General features: G+C 34.1%; 1 protein-coding gene across 2 annotated transcripts; it reads left to right on the forward strand.

Annotated features, from left to right (window-relative positions):
* Nucleotides 1-1,063: 1,063 nt before the first annotated feature.
* Nucleotides 1,064-11,651, forward strand: LOC113770773 (nudix hydrolase 10-like). Of its 2 annotated transcripts, XM_027315350.1 has the most exons (9): nt 1,064-1,279; nt 7,078-7,292; nt 8,506-8,571; nt 9,586-9,723; nt 9,830-9,907; nt 9,993-10,043; nt 10,145-10,179; nt 10,344-10,452; nt 11,359-11,651. In XM_027315350.1, the coding sequence occupies exons 2-9, from the start codon at nt 7,104-7,106 to the stop codon at nt 11,563-11,565; spliced, it is 873 nt and encodes a 290-aa protein (XP_027171151.1). In that variant the 5' UTR covers nt 1,064-1,279; nt 7,078-7,103; the 3' UTR covers nt 11,566-11,651. The 2 variants fall into 2 exon arrangements, with proteins under 2 accessions (XP_027171151.1, XP_027171154.1); XM_027315353.1 differs by lacking the exon at nt 8,506-8,571.
* The last annotated feature ends 6,531 nt before the right edge of the window (nt 11,652-18,182 follow it).

The raw sequence follows: 18,182 nt of genomic DNA on the forward strand, positions 1-18,182 counted from the left end.
CCTCTCTCCCTTTTTTTGTTACCTTTTTTTGTAAGTATTATTGAATTGAAATTGCCAAAAGACAAGTTATCGAATTAGATTTGTTGTCAAACTAAATGAAGATGAAAAGGATGACGGTGATACAGAGTACATATGAGAAAACAAAAGTGATAGCTAAAAAGGGAATATAAATTGAGGAAGGTTACGTTATTATACCAATTTGATAAAAAATAATTTTGGAATATAAAAACTACAATTAGATTTGCCTAAAGACATGGAATGTGGTTTCTAGTGTTGCTTTTGGCTGCTCTACGTTGGTATTCTTGGTGGGTGAGATTATTTTAGCATCAACAATATTGCAACCATTTAGATTGAGTTTGGAAAGTGACATTGGTCAATTCAAACACTGAATTTAAGTAGAAAAAAGGGGCTAAAGATTAGGTTGAATACAAACTTTAATTGTCATAGTTGATTTGCATAGGAAGCTTTGGGGCGGCAACAGTGAGCTGTCAAAATTGTGAGAATATGGAGATTAAATTGAAGTGATTTATTGAGTTCATTAGGATGAAGGTTATGTCGTTTACAATAGTTGCAATGTAGAAGAAGTTTATTAGTGAGTTTTTCACCCTTTTCAATAATGAAGGGGTGTTTTAGGATTTTTGAGGACAAATTTAGCATACTAAGTCTATATTGTTACTGAAATACTAATCATAGGGGAGTTAAGTATAATTTTTTAAACCAGAGGGGAGCTTCCTGGAATAGTCAGAAACCTCAGGGGAGGTTTCTAAAATTATCCCTAATGTTAAAAGGACAAGGAAGTGGACGGTCAACAAACCCAGGCAGATCCTGCAAAATTTTCCAAAGCCCGTCCAATACTTTAGGTTGACGAAACAAAGAGCCGGCGGAAGAAAGAAATAATGAAAAACTTACAAAGACTTGACTTAGCCCGTCAACTTGAAAGCCACTCTTTTAGTCGTTTTTCAATAATTGTATGGTATAAAAATTTGCTTCTTTTTTTTTTAATTTCTGAAACGAGTATAAAATGTACTTGGCAATCAAAAAAAGCCTCAAGTGGCTGCTCGGGCCTTGATAATGTAAAAAAGGTTTTACCAAAAAAAAAAATGTAAGAAAGGAATTCGGTCTTTAATGTACATTATTTATGCCCTTCACTTTTATTATCCATCTTCTACACAGAATTTCTGTTTGGGGAAAAACTACTCTGAATTTGGTTGCCTCTGCTGCTCTGCATGACAGATAAAGTTCGTAAGCTGTAATCAGTTTCTCTCTTTTGCAGTCAAAGGTATGTAAGGCATTGTATTGCCTATTGCCTTCTGGATACAATTCTTTTCTTCGATTTCTTTTCCGCTTCTAGACAATTGTGTTCCAATTTGGTTTCCCTTACTTTTCCTTTTCATAAATCTGCAGTCCTCCTATTTTACAAATGTTAATTCTATTTATTTAATGTTAATGGACTTTAATTTTAGCTTACAATAATCACTGGATTCGCCCAAGTAAACATGTACAGTAGTTTGAATCATGGCCTGACAATTGGGGAGGTTGTTAGGGTGTGAGAGGGTTGGGACTTGGGAGGGATTGAAGGAAAAAGAAAGAAAACTTACGATAGATAGCCATTGGGATTATAAGTACAGTTTGATACTTTAAGTCATGCTTTGGAAATGAAGTGCAGTATGCTTTACAATGAAAATAACAAAAGGTACTTGACCATAGTTATTAAACAAGGGCTGGCCGAACCGATTGGGCTGATGGCCGAGCATTAGGCCGAACTAGGTCTCTAGTTTGATTAGACAAGGAATTGATTCGATCAAATTCATTTGACCTGCTGGTTCAATTGTTATAATTGATCTTTTTATTTTATTTTATTTTTACAATTGTAGATCTTTATTTTTGAAATAAAGCATACATATGCTTTTGACTTGGTACATTGGATTTTCATTTAAATATGCATGAGAATTTACCACTTGTTTAGTTTTTATTTGATAACTAATTATTATTTTTAATAAAATTGTTTACTTTTCTGTTATACAATTAATCCTTTTAATTTTCAACTTCTCAATATTTGAGTAGTTAGAAAAATTATTTTTAAATAAAAATAGAACAATGAAAAAAATAATGTTATATATTTTTTAAAACAAGTGACACAATTTTATTTTATATTTGACTCTATTATTTATTTATGTAAAAGTATAATAAAATGAAATTAAATCTTCTATTAATATCTATATTTTCATTATATTATATAGACTGAAATTAAATCTTCTACGTACAATAATTAGTATTTAAAAACACTTTATTAGATACTTTATGTATATTAAAATTACTATTTTATATTTATAAATATTAAATTAATACCCACCGGTCAAATCCATGATCTATTTGGTCGAACCAATGACCCATTGATTTGGTTCCTCAGCCGAGTATCTTGTCAGACCGGGTTTAATAAGTATTCTAAACTTTATTACTTTAGCTTTTCAAAATCAACAAATGCTAGATTAGTTGATAAGTATGGACCTCCTGAATAATCTATAGGTACTCTATAAGCAATATATAGTTTCAAGATTGTATCCTAATCCCGTAATAATAATCAAAATCGAAATCACTCAAACTTTTTCTACAAAGAAAACTTTGAACTCTTCAAGATTTCAAATTTCCATCTCTTGCACTAACTTTTCCATCGCTATCTTACTACAGATGTGTGATTCCATGAGCATCTATATTACAATCAAGTTGCATAAGGACTTTGATCAATTAGTCAGATCAGGTTACAAAACTATGGTACTAAAATAATTGTATTATATTCAAATTACATGCAAAGAGCTTTAGATGAAATACCTACTAGTTAAATTAATTGATGATTTTATAGTGTAAAATTGTAAATTTTCAGTCCTGCCCAACTTTGAAAGGGTAGGTTATTCCTTTCATTCCTTAATATGATAACTTTTGTTAGATAATTTAATATCACTCCATGCATAGCACTAAACAATGCTTAGAACATACATAAATAAATAATTCGCAAAACATAGAAAAAAGAAAGAAAGAAGAAGAGTAATTGAGATAAAGAGAAAACCTATTATGCAAATAATATCTGATATTAGGGATGAGAGCAAAATATTTGTAATCAGAAGTTTCATGAGTGAGGGGACGCGAAGCAAAATATGAACCTAAAAAATACCTATAAATGAACTTATACGTTATGTGAATCTCACTTTTAAAAGAAATTTATACCCTTTTACTTTTTTAATTTCACCGGCTCTTAAATATGAAATTAGTGGCAAATAAAGTCGAAGAGAACAATATGTTACTACCAATGTTTTGAATTTTGGATCAGGTAATGGTTCGGCAAAGTTCAGGAATCAATGAGTCCAATCGGTTAGTCCAAGAGTCGAACCGATGATGTCATAATGATGATATAAATATATTTTAATGACAAGTGAAACAAAACAAATAGAATACTTATGTACTTATAGTGATTTCAATTTTTCCCTAGATGTCCTATGATTAAGGGATCAAATTTATAGTAACTAAGTTATAATGATTGACTCGTATGTTCGGTCAGCTTAACGTTTGTATAGCTAAAATGCATATTAATTAGTTTCTAATTCTATAAGATGATGAATCTAGAATGAAAATTAATGACCTTTGTAAACATACAGAAACTAAGGTTGAAAATAAAAATAACAAAGAACTTTAGGTGTGTAATTATGATTGTCTAAAATAGTAAGAGGTCAAAGTATAATATAAGAAAAGTTTTAAATTTAAAAGGGAATTCCTTATTAGCTCTTCTTCTCCGCCGTGAAAGCTTTGCATTTTCTTATGTCCCCATCATAAAGTTTCCACACTCCAGCTCGTTTGTTTGTCTTCTAGTCTTTCTTTAAAAGAAAAAAAAAATTGTCTTCCAATCTAGGTGTCCATCATAGATTTCTTATCAAACAAATTAATGTCATGAAAGCTCCTTATTCTCTGCTTTCCCTTCTATTTCTTTGCTTCGCTGATGTTTCCTTGTTTCAATTGATGTTTTAGATCTTTAGATCTATCAATTTTCCTTCCTTCTCCTAGTTTTCTTTTAGGTGTAGATGAAGAAACTTCCCCATCATTGATTTGTAAGAGTGGCAATGGGGTGGGGTTGGGGCGTGTGAAGGATCCCCCACCCCCACTCTGTTGTCAAATATCTCTCCCATCCCCAAACCCCCTGCTCCGCCTCCTCCTCGGAAGAAATCAATTTATCATATTTAATAATCTGCTCATCTACGAGATAATTTTATCACTCTTTCTATTTCAAAATATTCAATAAAGACCTGCTCAATTACTCAACTTTAAACCATTCAACGAGTTACAAATACTAATAACTAAATAAGATTAGCAACCTGTCAATACCATGAAAATGACATTAAAACATACGACTGAGATGTAATAGGACCAAGTTATAATTGTATGTTTACAATCATGTTACTAATTATATTATTAAATATAAAGAATTGGATCGGAGTATAACTAAATTATTATATTGTGTGTATATATGTATTATATATACATCTATAAACATATATATATATAAATTATTATGTTCGTTTGAAGTTGTTATCCGATATTTGATGAGCTAAAGGTAAAGAACCAGTAGTGAGATCTTGAAGATTGGTGCAAATTCTCCATCTTAAGGTGAATAATTTTACTAGTCGTTCAATGGTAAATGGATTATATGCCATCTCTTACCCAAAAATGTGGGTTTAGACATAGAATTTGAGTGAAATAGTAGTTTAAATAAGAACTATGCAGTTGTGAATAGCTTTGATACTACCTGTAACGGTCTCACTTTCTTCTAGGGTGTACCCTAAAAGTTGGCAGATCGTCTGTCTGGCTCTTGCCAAGACTCATTAATTTTCACATTGATTTTAGAGATAACATTTGATGAACTCTCATTAATCTTACGCATCAGAATTTTTCTGAAATATATATAAAAGGTGACAGTTTCTATCAGGCAACATGCAGAAACGTTTACCAAATTTTTCCAGCTTTGATGATCCCTTTCTTGGCTCTAACTCATTCGAAAACATTGCTAACTGGAAATGGAAGGAAAACTTAGTAAATTGCCTCCTATTCCTTGCGGTTTTAAGTCGAAACAATTCTGGTTTCTCTCCCTCGATGTGGAGCTAGAGTTTTTCTTGATTCTTGGCTGACATTTGCGGGTGGAGAAGGGAAGAAAGCTTTCTGTTGTTTATCTCTCGGTGTTAACAAGCAGAGGAATAGGTAGTTGGTTCCTTTTCTTCCTTGTTTTCTCTCGGGTCTTATTGATTAAGAATGACAAGATTGTTTCTTTTCGGTGGCCAGTGGCAGACAAGAACAAATAAGGTTAGTTTCTCTCGATTCCACATAGAAAGCAATAGGAGGTACTAGTAGATTGTTTACTTTTCTATTATAATAATAATAATAAGTACTAGTAGTTTCCGTCCCCAGCCCCCTGCTTCACCTCCGCCTAGGAAGAAATCAATTTATCATATTTAACAATCTGCTCATCTACAAAATAATTTTATTACTAATTCTATTTCAAAATATTGAATAAAGACCTGCTCAATTACTCAACTTTAGACCATTCAACGAGTTACAAATACTAATAACTAAAGAAGATTAGCAACATGTCAATACCATGAAAATGACATTAAAACATACGACTGAGATGTAATAGGACCAAGTTATAATTGTATGTTTACAATTATGTTACTAATTATATTATTAAATATAAAGAATTGAATTATAACTAAATTATTATATTGTGTGTATATATGTATTATATATATATCTATAAATATATAAATATATAGATTCTTTTTTTGCATATGGGGGACGGAGCGGGTGTATGTTGCTCCGTCCCCTCCTCGTTTTAAGGCAAGGTGAAATTTTCTCCCCCCGCCTCGCCTCATTTCTACTCCCGCGGGCACCCGCCTCCGTTGCCACCCTTATTGATTTGTTTGCAATTTGAGAAAGCGAAAGATTTTTTTTTTACTTGGACAAAAAGTGCAAAAGCTTAAGAAGTTAAGATTCGAGTTTCCAAATCCTATTTTCCAGTTCAACCTTGAATGAACCCGAATTTTTATCGGCTTTGATAGGGTCTCTGGTAATCGATTTTTTATAGCAACTCGAATTAGACACTTGTCTGATTCTCGATTCAATCGGTCGGATCGAACGATCTGGACTGAGTTTAAAAACACATGTTACCATGTATAAAGTTTGAGTAAGCTTATAGTCTTACAATTTCTGTCATCTTTTAAAATCTCTCTTTTGCCCTTACAAGCAAGGGCAAAATGGACCAACCATATAAAGTTTTCCACTTTTTCTAACTTTTATTAGAGTTTTTAGTTTTTTCAAAAGAGGAATTTCAAATTATGTTAGTTAACCACAAATAACAGATAACTTCTAAACAACTACCCATCTGTACATTTTTATCTTCATAAACTTATTTATCAAATTACTTTCCAAAGTGTAATACCAATTTCCGTAAAATTAATTTTATAAATAACTAGATATTTTTTTTATTGAATTACAATTTTATTTGGAGAGTATCCAAGAAGTAATTCTCTTGGAATAAGTGCAATGTTAATATCCAATTTGATTAGCACCAAACTCATATTCAACTACTGGAACTCTCTAAAATGATTTTAGAAAAAATGGGAAGTTAAAGTTTAGAAAAATGGGAAGTTAAAGTTTTTGCATCTAACCGGTCATTTTCTTTCAAAATCCTATTTTGCAGGACACAAAATGTAGGAAAGTGAAAGAAAGTACAAGAAAATTTTCAGGAAAACCAAACATATATTAGAAAAATTAACTTTCCTTCATTTTCCACAATTTGTCTAGCAAACAAACAGCAATATCCACTCCTGGGTATATCTAAAGTTCAAGGAGGTTGTTCTTCTCAGGGTGGTATATTTAAAATTTACAAATAAGGTTCTGGTTAAATCTGGAGATTGATTTATACCGAAACAACTATTAATGGTTTACAGATGTCTTTTAGCTCACAAAGTTACAATATTTGATCTTAATATTTCACTATCACTTATATGATTACCTCCTCTGATGATATATTTACAGCTACTACTCCAACCTTCATCAAATTCATGTCGGTTATGCAATACTCTACAATGGTTAAAAGACAAAAGACTTATGAGAATGAAGTTCATCATGTGGAATTACTTGAAGGAATCGAAGATACCTGCGGAGGAATTGTAGTGGACATGATTAAGCCAATGGAACCTGGCAACTTTATCATTGCGCTTAGAGCTTCAATATCACAATGGAAGGAACAGGTAATCAATTTCTTTGATGAACAACAATCTCTTATTTCCTTCTGAAATGTTCTTTAGTTGGCACGATTTCTAAATGTCCTTTTCAATGGAGTAACCACCCTTCAATCTAAACAGTTCTGAGAGTTTGTTTACCGTTCCTGCCAACTTTTCAGGCTGAAAATGGACTAATAGCCTTTATTTTCCCCGTATCAAAAATTTTATTGTTGGACTTACTCCCATGGGATATTTTGGAGGTTGGAAGTCATATTATTCGGAGAAATATTAGGTACACTGCATGTGCCACGTAGAAATACACTAATACCAATCAAAAGGCACAAAATATTATTGAGGGCTTTTACTTATCTGAGGTCTATCGAACAAGGATTAAAAAATGATCCACTACCATTAATTGACAATGAGTGATAAACACTAGTGCATCACGTGGTGCACATAGTTCACCTAACATATTCTCCACATTTTTCCACACTATTATAGTGATTAGTTTTTAACTTTTTATCCAAACTATTTTCTGATGGACAACTAGTAATTGTTGATGGTGAATGATTAATACTAGTGCGCCCCGTGTACATGGTCCACCCAACACATTCTTTACATTTTTCTGAACTGCTGTAGTGATTATTATTTAACTTTTACCCATACTAGTTTCCAATGGACAACTAGCAATTGTGAGCGCAGATTATACTTCAGTTCATTTGGCTGCACTACATCAGTATATTGTTTTATATATGAGTTTATAATCCCTTCAAAAATGGATTTACTGTCAAAGATATCCGTTCTAAGACAAGTTTCAGCCAGCATTTTTTGTAATTTACTTATGCTGACATTTTGATCAAAGCTTTATTCTTATGCATCTTCACAATCTGCAAGAGGACAATGGTTTCCACTGGCTATTTGCTCATAGCTTCCTTATTTTTAGTCAAGTAAACTTTGACTAACTTAACTCTTTTCTATCTCTGGATTGTCCTTCAAACGTAGTAGGGTTGTCATTTTATATGTATTGGGAGAAAGAGGAAAAAACAATGGCATTTATTTTAGTTAATGACCCTTTCACATTCTTTGTGTTGTTTCTGAACCCAAGATGCTGTTCCCTGTCAAAAGTGTCACCCTAATGCCTTCTGTTGTTTCACATTTTTTGATTCATTTCCTAAATATATGTTGCTCAACTTGTTGAGTGTCTTTCTATTCAAAGTGAAGTATGGCTTAATTTCAACAGGGAAGGAAGGCTATTTGGATCAAACTGCCTATCATGCTTGTCAATCTTGTTGAACCTGCCGTTAAGGTGACAATATATCCTTACCTACCAGAAACTTTCTTTAGTTTGCGAATTGTGAGGAAGCATGATTGTTTTTGCGGACATGAAAAAAATGAACCGTAGTCTGGAAGACTGGAACATATATTGGAGTTGTTTACCATGACCAGGATAATGAGAACACTTGAGACTGATAAAAACAGCGATTCCAATGGAGATGAAACTGTTCTATAATCTGCATCTTAGCATTTATTTGTAGAAGGAAATTCAATCCAAAAACAATCATGTCCCATAAGTTAATTACAATCTGTAATGTTATTATATTCTGCCAGAAGTTATCTTAAGATAACATGACAGAAACGCCAATGGATTTTGAACCTAAAAGCCCAAGTAGAGTGAAGGTGAGTAAGAATAAAGTTTCATTAAGTGAAGACTATTAAATAATAGAAGTAAGGTAATGTAGCTCTCATCAAGTGAAGTAATATAATAAAAGGTAATCTAGCAGGTTCGAAATAAATCTGTGATTTCTTGTGCTTTATCGCAAAGCAAGGAATTTGTAATCAGTTCTCTTGATACTAAAAATGAATAATACACAAGATGCTTCTTCCTAGAAAATTACACTTTAGCCTTCTCTTTCCTTTCCCCCTTTCTATTCTTCCCCAGATCTTCCTGCAGGTTCCGTACCATTCCTGTTCTGATATATTATCTCCCATTTAAGTGCTTTTCTTTCTTTCAGTCTGTTATTTCCCCTCTTCTTTACATTAGGGACGGATCATCTGTGCCTGTAGGTTGACTAGATCCTAACATCTCAAAAGATAGGAAAGAAGAAATGTTATTCAGTTGAACATGTTTATGCCTTTTTTCCATGAAGTGGTTGGACTAAAGCCTCTCCAAGAAATTAGGTTATTGTTTTCCAGCCTTGATTATCCATTGGGGAAGGAATATATCAAACCTAAATTAACCACATTATTCTTCTTTTGTTCACTGTTGATTTTGCTTTTAGAAGAATGTTTGCATTATATTCTGCTACTTCATATGATGCAGGAGGGATTTCAGTACCATCATGCTGAGCCAGGATATTTGATGCTTGTAAATTGGCTTCCAGTCAGTGCTCCTAGGCTGCCTGTAAATGCCTCTCACCGAGTTGGAATTGGTGCTTTGGTAGTGAATCATGATCAAGAGGTTTTGTTTTTTCCTCATTAATCTTACATTTCACTGGTGTTTCTTTATATTTTTATCTTGTTGGTATGAGTTAAGTGTATAATTCACCTTTTGTCTATTAAAATAGGTCCTAGTTGTCCAAGAAAAGAAGGGAAAATTAAAAAATAATGGAGTTTGGAAGCTGCCAACTGGTGTAGTAAATGAGGTGCAGTATGTTTCTATATCTTTGATTGACTCTAGAACAGTTGGTTTAAGCACAAGTATAGATACTTTTCTCTGTGCGTTGACAGGGTGAGGATATTTCGGCAGCTGCTATTAGAGAAGTAAAAGAGGAGACAGGAGTAAGTCGTCAATTGTGGCTTGTGAGGTTCATGTAACAAAATAAGTACCGTGTTTAACATTTGCCAACAGATCTCAGAAACAATTTTGATTTCTGTTTCAGATTGAAACAAGATTCTTGGAAGTCCTTGCCTTCAGGTAAGTCTGATTTGCTTGCCAATATTTTGGATGGAATATGGTAAACCAAGCATTCTGTTCCAAGGAGTTGCATAATTCAGAAAGGCCGCAAAGAGTTCGTTTCTTTTTCCTTCTTTTGTTACTTCTTGGAGATTCTGAAAGCTACAATTTATGTATAACTACAGGCAAAGCCACAAAGCATTCTTTGAAAAGTCAGATTTGTTTTTTGTTTGCAAAATGCAACCACTCTCTTTTGATGTGCAGAAGCAAGATTCTGAGATTGAGGCAGCAAAGGTGAATTCTATAGTTGACTATGAATCTTATGTTGCTTTCTTTTTTATAGACTGCACCACAAATCCCTAAACAGCTGAGCGTGAAAATCATCTTTTAATGATCATTGGTCTATATTATTTCTTCACTAAGTGGAAAAGTTTGAGTCCTTCCTGTTATAATTCACTTGTGGACCTGATGTAGCACTAGTTTGCAGTCAAAGAAAGGTATTATAAATGGTTATGCTGAAAATCCTAAGCATTGAGCTAGAAACATTAATTTTCTCTCTTCCCACAAAACATTGTCATCATGTGTTTGGGTTGTCGAGATACTTCACAATACTTTTATCAACAAAGGCCCTTACCGCGATCTATGAGACATTAGACACTTCATTGCCACTGGTATGACAAGTTATTCTGAATAGATAGCAGAAACAAACACTCTTAAGAAATTTTGCCCAAATGGATAGCTTGAAGCCAAAGGTTTAATCAAGTTTTGTCACTTGTTTTTGTGAATTATTGAAAGAGCTAAAGGAGGTTGATCTCTTGAAGGGAAGTACTAGATTTTAGGCCATCAGAATGAAGCTTGAAAAAATGTAGAGTCATAGCAGGCATCAAGATTCATAAAATAAAAAGCTTGCATTGCTTGGAATAGCTGTTGTTGTTAGAATCTCAGAAGTTTATCGAAGCTCTGAGCCGAAACAAGAGAAGTTAAGTCTTAGCTCAGAATTTCCTATCTTAGAACCAAGTGTTACATGTTATAATTCATATCTAGATCCCAAAATTACCAATTACTAATTACTACCTCATTAATCTGAAACTTATTAGTGAAAAGACGTTTTACATTTGCTCATTCGATGTTCAGCACATTGCATCGAACCACGTGGATCCTTTACATAATCCTGACTTTGCTTATCAATGTTTGCTGCAGTGGATGCCATTGGAAGAGTATGCAGCTCAACCTTTCGTGCAAAACAACGAGAGTTTCAATCTCGTCTCCAAAATATGCTTGGCAAAGGAAAATGATCGGTACACTGGCTTTTCTTCTCTACCAACAATTACGGCATTTTCTGCTAAGGAGATTTATTTGTACTTCAACCATCAATACTTAAGTAAAATTATTGTGCCGACAAGGTGATAATCAGACAAGCATAAACTCTCTAGCCCCTATCTGATTTTATGATTGACTTCTGGAGGAGGCATATCCATGATTATTTGTTTTAAGCAGTGTTTTCTGCCTTTTGCCTGTCACTAGTTAAAGTGGGATGTCACGCGCTGCCCAAGTCTCGTTAATTTGGAATATTTAGTTTCAATGAGGAGTTGCACACTGGTGCATGGGAAGCTCCACGTAGTGCAAGTTTTGAAAGACCACAGTTAAACATCCTTCCTCGTATGCATTTGTCTAGGAGGATATTGTTGGCTAGAAGTGGCAAAATGGATTCATATCCACCAATCCATCCATATAAACCAATCTTAAATGGATTTGGATGATCCATATAAATTCAATGGTTTTAAATGGATAACCATTTAAATCCAATTATGTTGGTGGATTTAAATGGATTATCCATCTTATCCATATACATCCATTTAACTTAAAAAATAGAAAACACATTTATAAAAATGTGAGATAAAATCTTGTGTGACCATCTATTCTTTTCTTCATAACTTCCTCATATGTCAAATTAATTTTGTGGGACCACCTATTCTTTCCTTCATAACTTCCTCACATGCCAAGTTGCCAATAACATTAATTGCATTTTATTTGCTTCTAGTTTCTAGACTTCTTCCATCCTTTTCAAAATTATATTTTAGTCACTACTCTTGTTTTTTTTAATTAAACTCTCATGTAGTAATGATTGCAAACATTTATATTCTTAAGTAAAGAAAAAGCGAGAATGCATCATGCAGTGTCAAAATAATTTTTATTTTTTTAATTCTTTTATTTATAAAAAGAATTTTTCTAACGAGTGTCCCCGCAACATTGGTTAAGATATGTAAATGACAATTTTATTTTTTTTTTCCAAATCCTAGTACTTGCAATCCCTCTCCCCTTATCACCTAACCCAACTATCCAAAAAAAAAGACACCTAATTTATTAAGTAATATAAGGTAGCTTGTGTATCAATGGTATAATAAGGAATTTCATACATTTTTAGGTACTACGTGCACATATGATGAAAATATTTTACTTGTCAAATAATATAAGATTTCTTGTTAGAACTGCACTTTTATTCAAGACATCACTCTTGAACAGGAGTGCAAAAAATTGGAAACGTAAACTTCTTTTCACTGTAAAGCCGTATTCAATTCATTCAAAAGTTATAAAAATGTAGCCAAGTTCTTAATTGTTCATTACTTTACAAAATGATACTTAAAGTAATGACGAAAGATTAAATTGACCACAGCAGTTAAATTTTCTTGGAACTAAACTAATTTTATGAAGTACTGAAATAGAGTAGTAGTACAAGCATTTGTTATTACCAAAAGATTTTAGGTGATTTAAGAATAGAACTTTGGGGATATGTATTTTTTGGAAAAAAACATTTGGATCTTAAATTTAGGATTTGGAAGAGTAAATGGATAAATGGATGGATCATGGTTTACACTATCCATTTAAATGACATCCATTTAGATCCATTTATTAAATGATTTTAATTGGATTGGATCAATTTGATCCACTATCCATTTAACTAAAACCATTTATCAACCATATATCCATTTTGCCACTTCTATTGCTGGCCATAAAATGAATAATTGCATTGCATCCACCATTGAGGTAATCTCTGAGACAATTAAAACCAATTGCGGAAGCAATGGATACACATTGCACGGTAGCAATCAGACGAAACTTTTTTATGCATGGCCACATTCGTCTCGACTCTTCCATATCATTATGGTTCGCCATCTCAGCCGAGTCCGCGATGGCTCGGCCGAAACATAACCGGAACAATGGGACCAGTACGATACCGATTCATGAATTGCAGATTTAGCTATATTCGAGATGACTCATAATAACTTGGCCGATATCGGATGAGTTGTAACGGTTTTGGTGTGTATCGTTGAGAAATCAGCAAGTCGGACTGAGTTGTATCGGAAATGGAACCAAAAAAGTTTTTGGCTGTAGAGGGACAAAAGCTGCAGCTAACAGGGAGATGAAGTAATGAGAGAAGAGTAGTTCTATTGTGAGAGTTAATGTGGCTGTGTGTGAGAGAGAGTAAAAAAAGAATAAAAAGGGAAGAGACCACCAGCCTTTGTGGTGGTTGGTGGTGGTTATGGAGGAAACAAATAGAAGCAACAGCAATGGTAGTAGTATGAGGAGTGACGTTAAGGAAGAAGAAAAGAAAAGGAAAAAAGTTATAAGTTGCTCCTTAATCTTTTTAAAATTATGAATCTGCCCCAAAAGTTCCTTAAACTATATTACAACATAGGTATATTTTTTATGATCACTTTTGCCTACTATCAATTTCATCCTTACTAACTAGATTCATCTTAAGCTCTACATTTGGTGTTTTATTTAATACTAGTTTGTTAATGAAAATTGGGGCACAAAGTAATTTTGCTACTATAATTATTACTTTTAATGCTACAAGGCCATGGCTACAGTAGCATCACTTTATCTCAATATTAGTTTGTATATATATGATAATATGATATTCAACAAATCTAATTAGATAATTGTGCTTGCTATGTTATTTTCTATTTTTAGTAATTTTGTCAGAATTTTTTAAAACTTTTATGTGCTATCATATGCATATCACCTAATATATAACCGATATGCCGTGACGAATGCGGAATAACCGCGATCACGCCGCAATCGCGACCCGCGATGGCAAACCATGATATCAAGATTGATAAATCAATTACCTTTTTGAAGCTGGTTGTTGTCAATGTTATCAAAGGCATGATTCTCTTCTATTGCATCATCCACTTCTACCAGGTGTTGATGAAGTTGCTGCAATGACAGTAATATAGTGGCTGAGATGAAAAAACTACAGTTAAGGAAAAGAACATCAGACCATAAAGTCGTAGTTGTTTTCTACTATTCTTGGTCTCCCATTTGTGTAACTTGATAATTCCTTGATCTAGTCTGCCTGTGATACTCCATCACCAAATCGGCAAGGTATTGGCTGTGTTACTACAATACATTATCATCTCGAACTCACAAGGCCAAGTAACGCATCTTTCACCCTTTATTTTCCTTCTCTATAGTTTTCAAAAAATGAGGAGCCTTCAAAATAAAGTCAGTATCACAATAAACACAACAAAAAATCCAATATGAGATTGCAACAAAACTTCACAATAGTATCAATCTATACACCTAAGCACCGTCAATTGCATGGTTGGTCATCAGTGTAGATCACTGGTTTTATTACCAAACTGTTCTCAGTTTCCTATTTGTTTCTAACATATTACTGCCCACTATCTTGGCAATTTTTAGCAAAATAAAAATGATTTATATGTAAGTATATGGAAAAGATTCAGATAACTTGGAAGCACAAAGAGAGTCTGGAGTGGTTGTAAACTAACTTCATTTGAAGGCAGGCTCCACCTTTTGCCGTAGGAATTTCAGCAGCCATTGAATTTCAAAACTCAAAGGTTCACATGTTAAGCTAATTGTTTCAATTTTTTGCACCAAGATCCATCTTCAACATTCAACTTTATTAAATCACACACGAACATGGCAGGTACTTTTATCTGAATTTCTAAAGCAAACGCAGAAAACCAAAGCAGCTCTAGTCACATACAACCTCTACTCTAAGCAAAAACCTGAGATTGAAAAATGAACAAAACTGGGGAAAAAATCTGAAGAAATCACATTTTGCACAGTGAAACGTAAATCGATAAGAATGCACACCCTTAGCAATATTAGCATGAAAATAACCTTCAAAACTTCGAAACTGTAAGTTGTTTAAACATGTCTCGAGAACCCCAATTTCCTACCCACCATAAAATTTCCAAGAAAAAAAAATCTCAATTTCCTCAAGCATGAAGTAGCGTTTAATTCTAAGACCGCGCATGGCAAGCAGGACAAGAACTTACGACGCATGAACTCTAACAACCATTCTATGGTTACTTCCAAAATCAGGACTGTAATATGTATATCTGCATTCCATACCCCCAAGGTTGCAAAAAATTTACTCTCACATGCAAAACAAATACCACCATCAATCAAAAGGAATGGTTAACAAGACAAATTGTTCTGTGAGGCAGAACAAAGCAATAGAGTACATATTCCAACAAGAACCCAAAATGCTCATTAAAAATCAATTTGGTTCTTAACTGAAAATGGTCATTACTCCCACATGCAAAACAAATATCATCAATCAAAAGGAATGATTAACAAGACGAATTGGTCTGTGAGGCAGAACAAAGCAATAGAGTACATATTCCACCAAGAACTGAAAATGGTCATTAAAAAATCAATTTGATTCTTAGCAGGGTAAAAAAAGTTTAATTAATATGTAAAGTTTACCTGAGCAGCTTTTGGTGCATTTCTAGGCATTCACAGGTAGTATGGAACTGAGATGAAAATGAAGCTTGTAGACCTCATGCATTAGTAGTTTTTTGCCTCATTTCCTTTGCACTTCAGTTATCCAGTTATCTGATACAGATTAGACAAGACCAACATCGAAAACACTGGATTAATACAAATTAAAACAAAAAAAAAGTCATAATAAAATTTCGCGAAGTAGAGTAATTAGTTGAAATTTACAAGTCCAATTGAAACAGCAAGCGGCGAGTCGCTCTTCTGGACATGGACTCTACGGTGGCCACGCCTCACGTAGAGCGTGTGGGTCTTATTTCTTCTCTTACCAAAGCTCGCTTTTCGCTTATCCCTTGCTGGTTATTGTTAAATTCATGAGTAAAAAATTATGTTTTACGTTAATTTAAGAGAGAAGAAAGAGTAGTTAATATGTAAGGGTTTGAGACTTAATAATTTAAGTTTTTGAATCAAAGTTGGATTTCTGACTTACATATTGAGCTATTTGATGAATTCTCTCGAGACGTTTCTCTCTAACAAGTGGTATCAGATTTTTAGGTTGTGACTCTAAGCTATTTAAGGAGTTTGGTTGGTGTTGAACCAGTTGTGCTATGGGTTTGGCAGGGGATTCGGTTGGTGTTAGACCAAGAAACTAAGGGTTGGCAGGAGTTCAGAATCCAGTTTGGATGTTAAACAAGCTACTCATGGGCAAGTGAATTCTTTTCGAAGAAAAGCTTGTATACTAGGATTTAACGTGAGGTTTAATGTGAGGGGTTATTCATGAAGGTAGAAATCTGTTAGATTCATGAGTAAAGAATTATATATCACATTAATCCGAGAGATGCAAGGGGAGATCTGTTAAATTCATGAGTAAAGGATTATACCGTATATTAATTCGAGAGATAGAGAACACTTCATATGTAAGTAAGGATCTAAAATCTAATAGTTTAATCTTTTGGATCAAAGTTGGGTTGGTGACTTACATATGACCTGAAACCTAATAACTTAACTTATTGGATCAAAATTGAGTTCTTGATTTACATATTAAATTCTTTGATAGGCTCTCTGAAGGCGTCTGTCCCTAATAATTATGATATGCAGGATCCCAGGAGGATACTCTGGTTTTCGAAGAAGAAATATAGATAGCACATACCTGAGGTTGAAGGATTTCTAAAGTGGTTGAGATTGAGAAGATGAGAATCAAAAAGAGGTTGAGGAGGAGGCAGCGGTGTTAGTAGATTCATTCAGTAGAGAGAGAGAAATGTGAGTTGCAGCGGCAGAGAACCTCCATAAGCCCCTCTGGCGGTCGATCGGTGCGGTGGAAAGGGGTGAGGTGAGAGCAGAGAGGAGTAAAAGGACGCAAAATTCAACCCTGTTAATAAGTAAAAATACACAGGAACGGTATAATAGGCATGTAAGGGTACTACGGGTATCCATGTGCAACACTTTTGAGCATAGCACACAATTTCTTCGACACAATAAATAAATGTGAAATTACAGGGAATAGATAACTACTGAAGGTGTCCACAGGGACCAGATTTACTCTTCATAACTCCAACTCCAACGCCCCTTTTTCCTTTTGTTGGGAATTGGGATATGCAGCAATCAAAGAAGGATCTCTTGCTGAAGATGATTAATTCGGATTTACTTTTATTTGTTTCAGTAAAAAGTCTAGAATATGTCTAAAAACTACAGATGTAGAAACATCTGGAGACCATATACAGTGGCTAATGCATATCATTACTTTGTTTGGCTGTCCCGTTTTACCGATCCATGCAAATAAGTCAAATTGCTTATGTCATTTCCGTGCCACGTTGCAACATTGCAAGCTATGTGTCATGATTTCTGTTTATGTGGCGTTTGAGGCTAAATTTTGGGCCAAAATGATGAAATGTGCATATATATCAACTTCCCAAGTTAAAATCAGGATATCTCTTTCTAAGTCCTAAACAACAAATTTATGCTGCTGCAATCAACATTTCAGTGTGAGAACCAGGATGTCTTCGGCAAAGCTCATGTTCCTGCTAGCATTGTCGGTGTTCGTGCAAATATTATGCGCTGAAAAAACACAAGATACTTACAGTGATGGCTTAGCTCCACCAAATGCATGTGCAAATTGTACCCTCTGTCAGTATCCCTGCAATGCTCAACCTCCTCCTCCATCAGGGTACGAATCGTATGGTGCTCCACCACCTCCTCTTCCTCCTGCTCAGGTCAATTGCCCACCGTCAGCTCCTGTGCAGTGCTGCCAATATTCGCCTCCAGCGCCTTAC

Source organism: Coffea eugenioides, chromosome 5 (genome assembly GCF_003713205.1).
Source record: "Coffea eugenioides isolate CCC68of chromosome 5, Ceug_1.0, whole genome shotgun sequence".
NCBI classification, from domain to species: domain Eukaryota; kingdom Viridiplantae; phylum Streptophyta; class Magnoliopsida; order Gentianales; family Rubiaceae; genus Coffea; species Coffea eugenioides.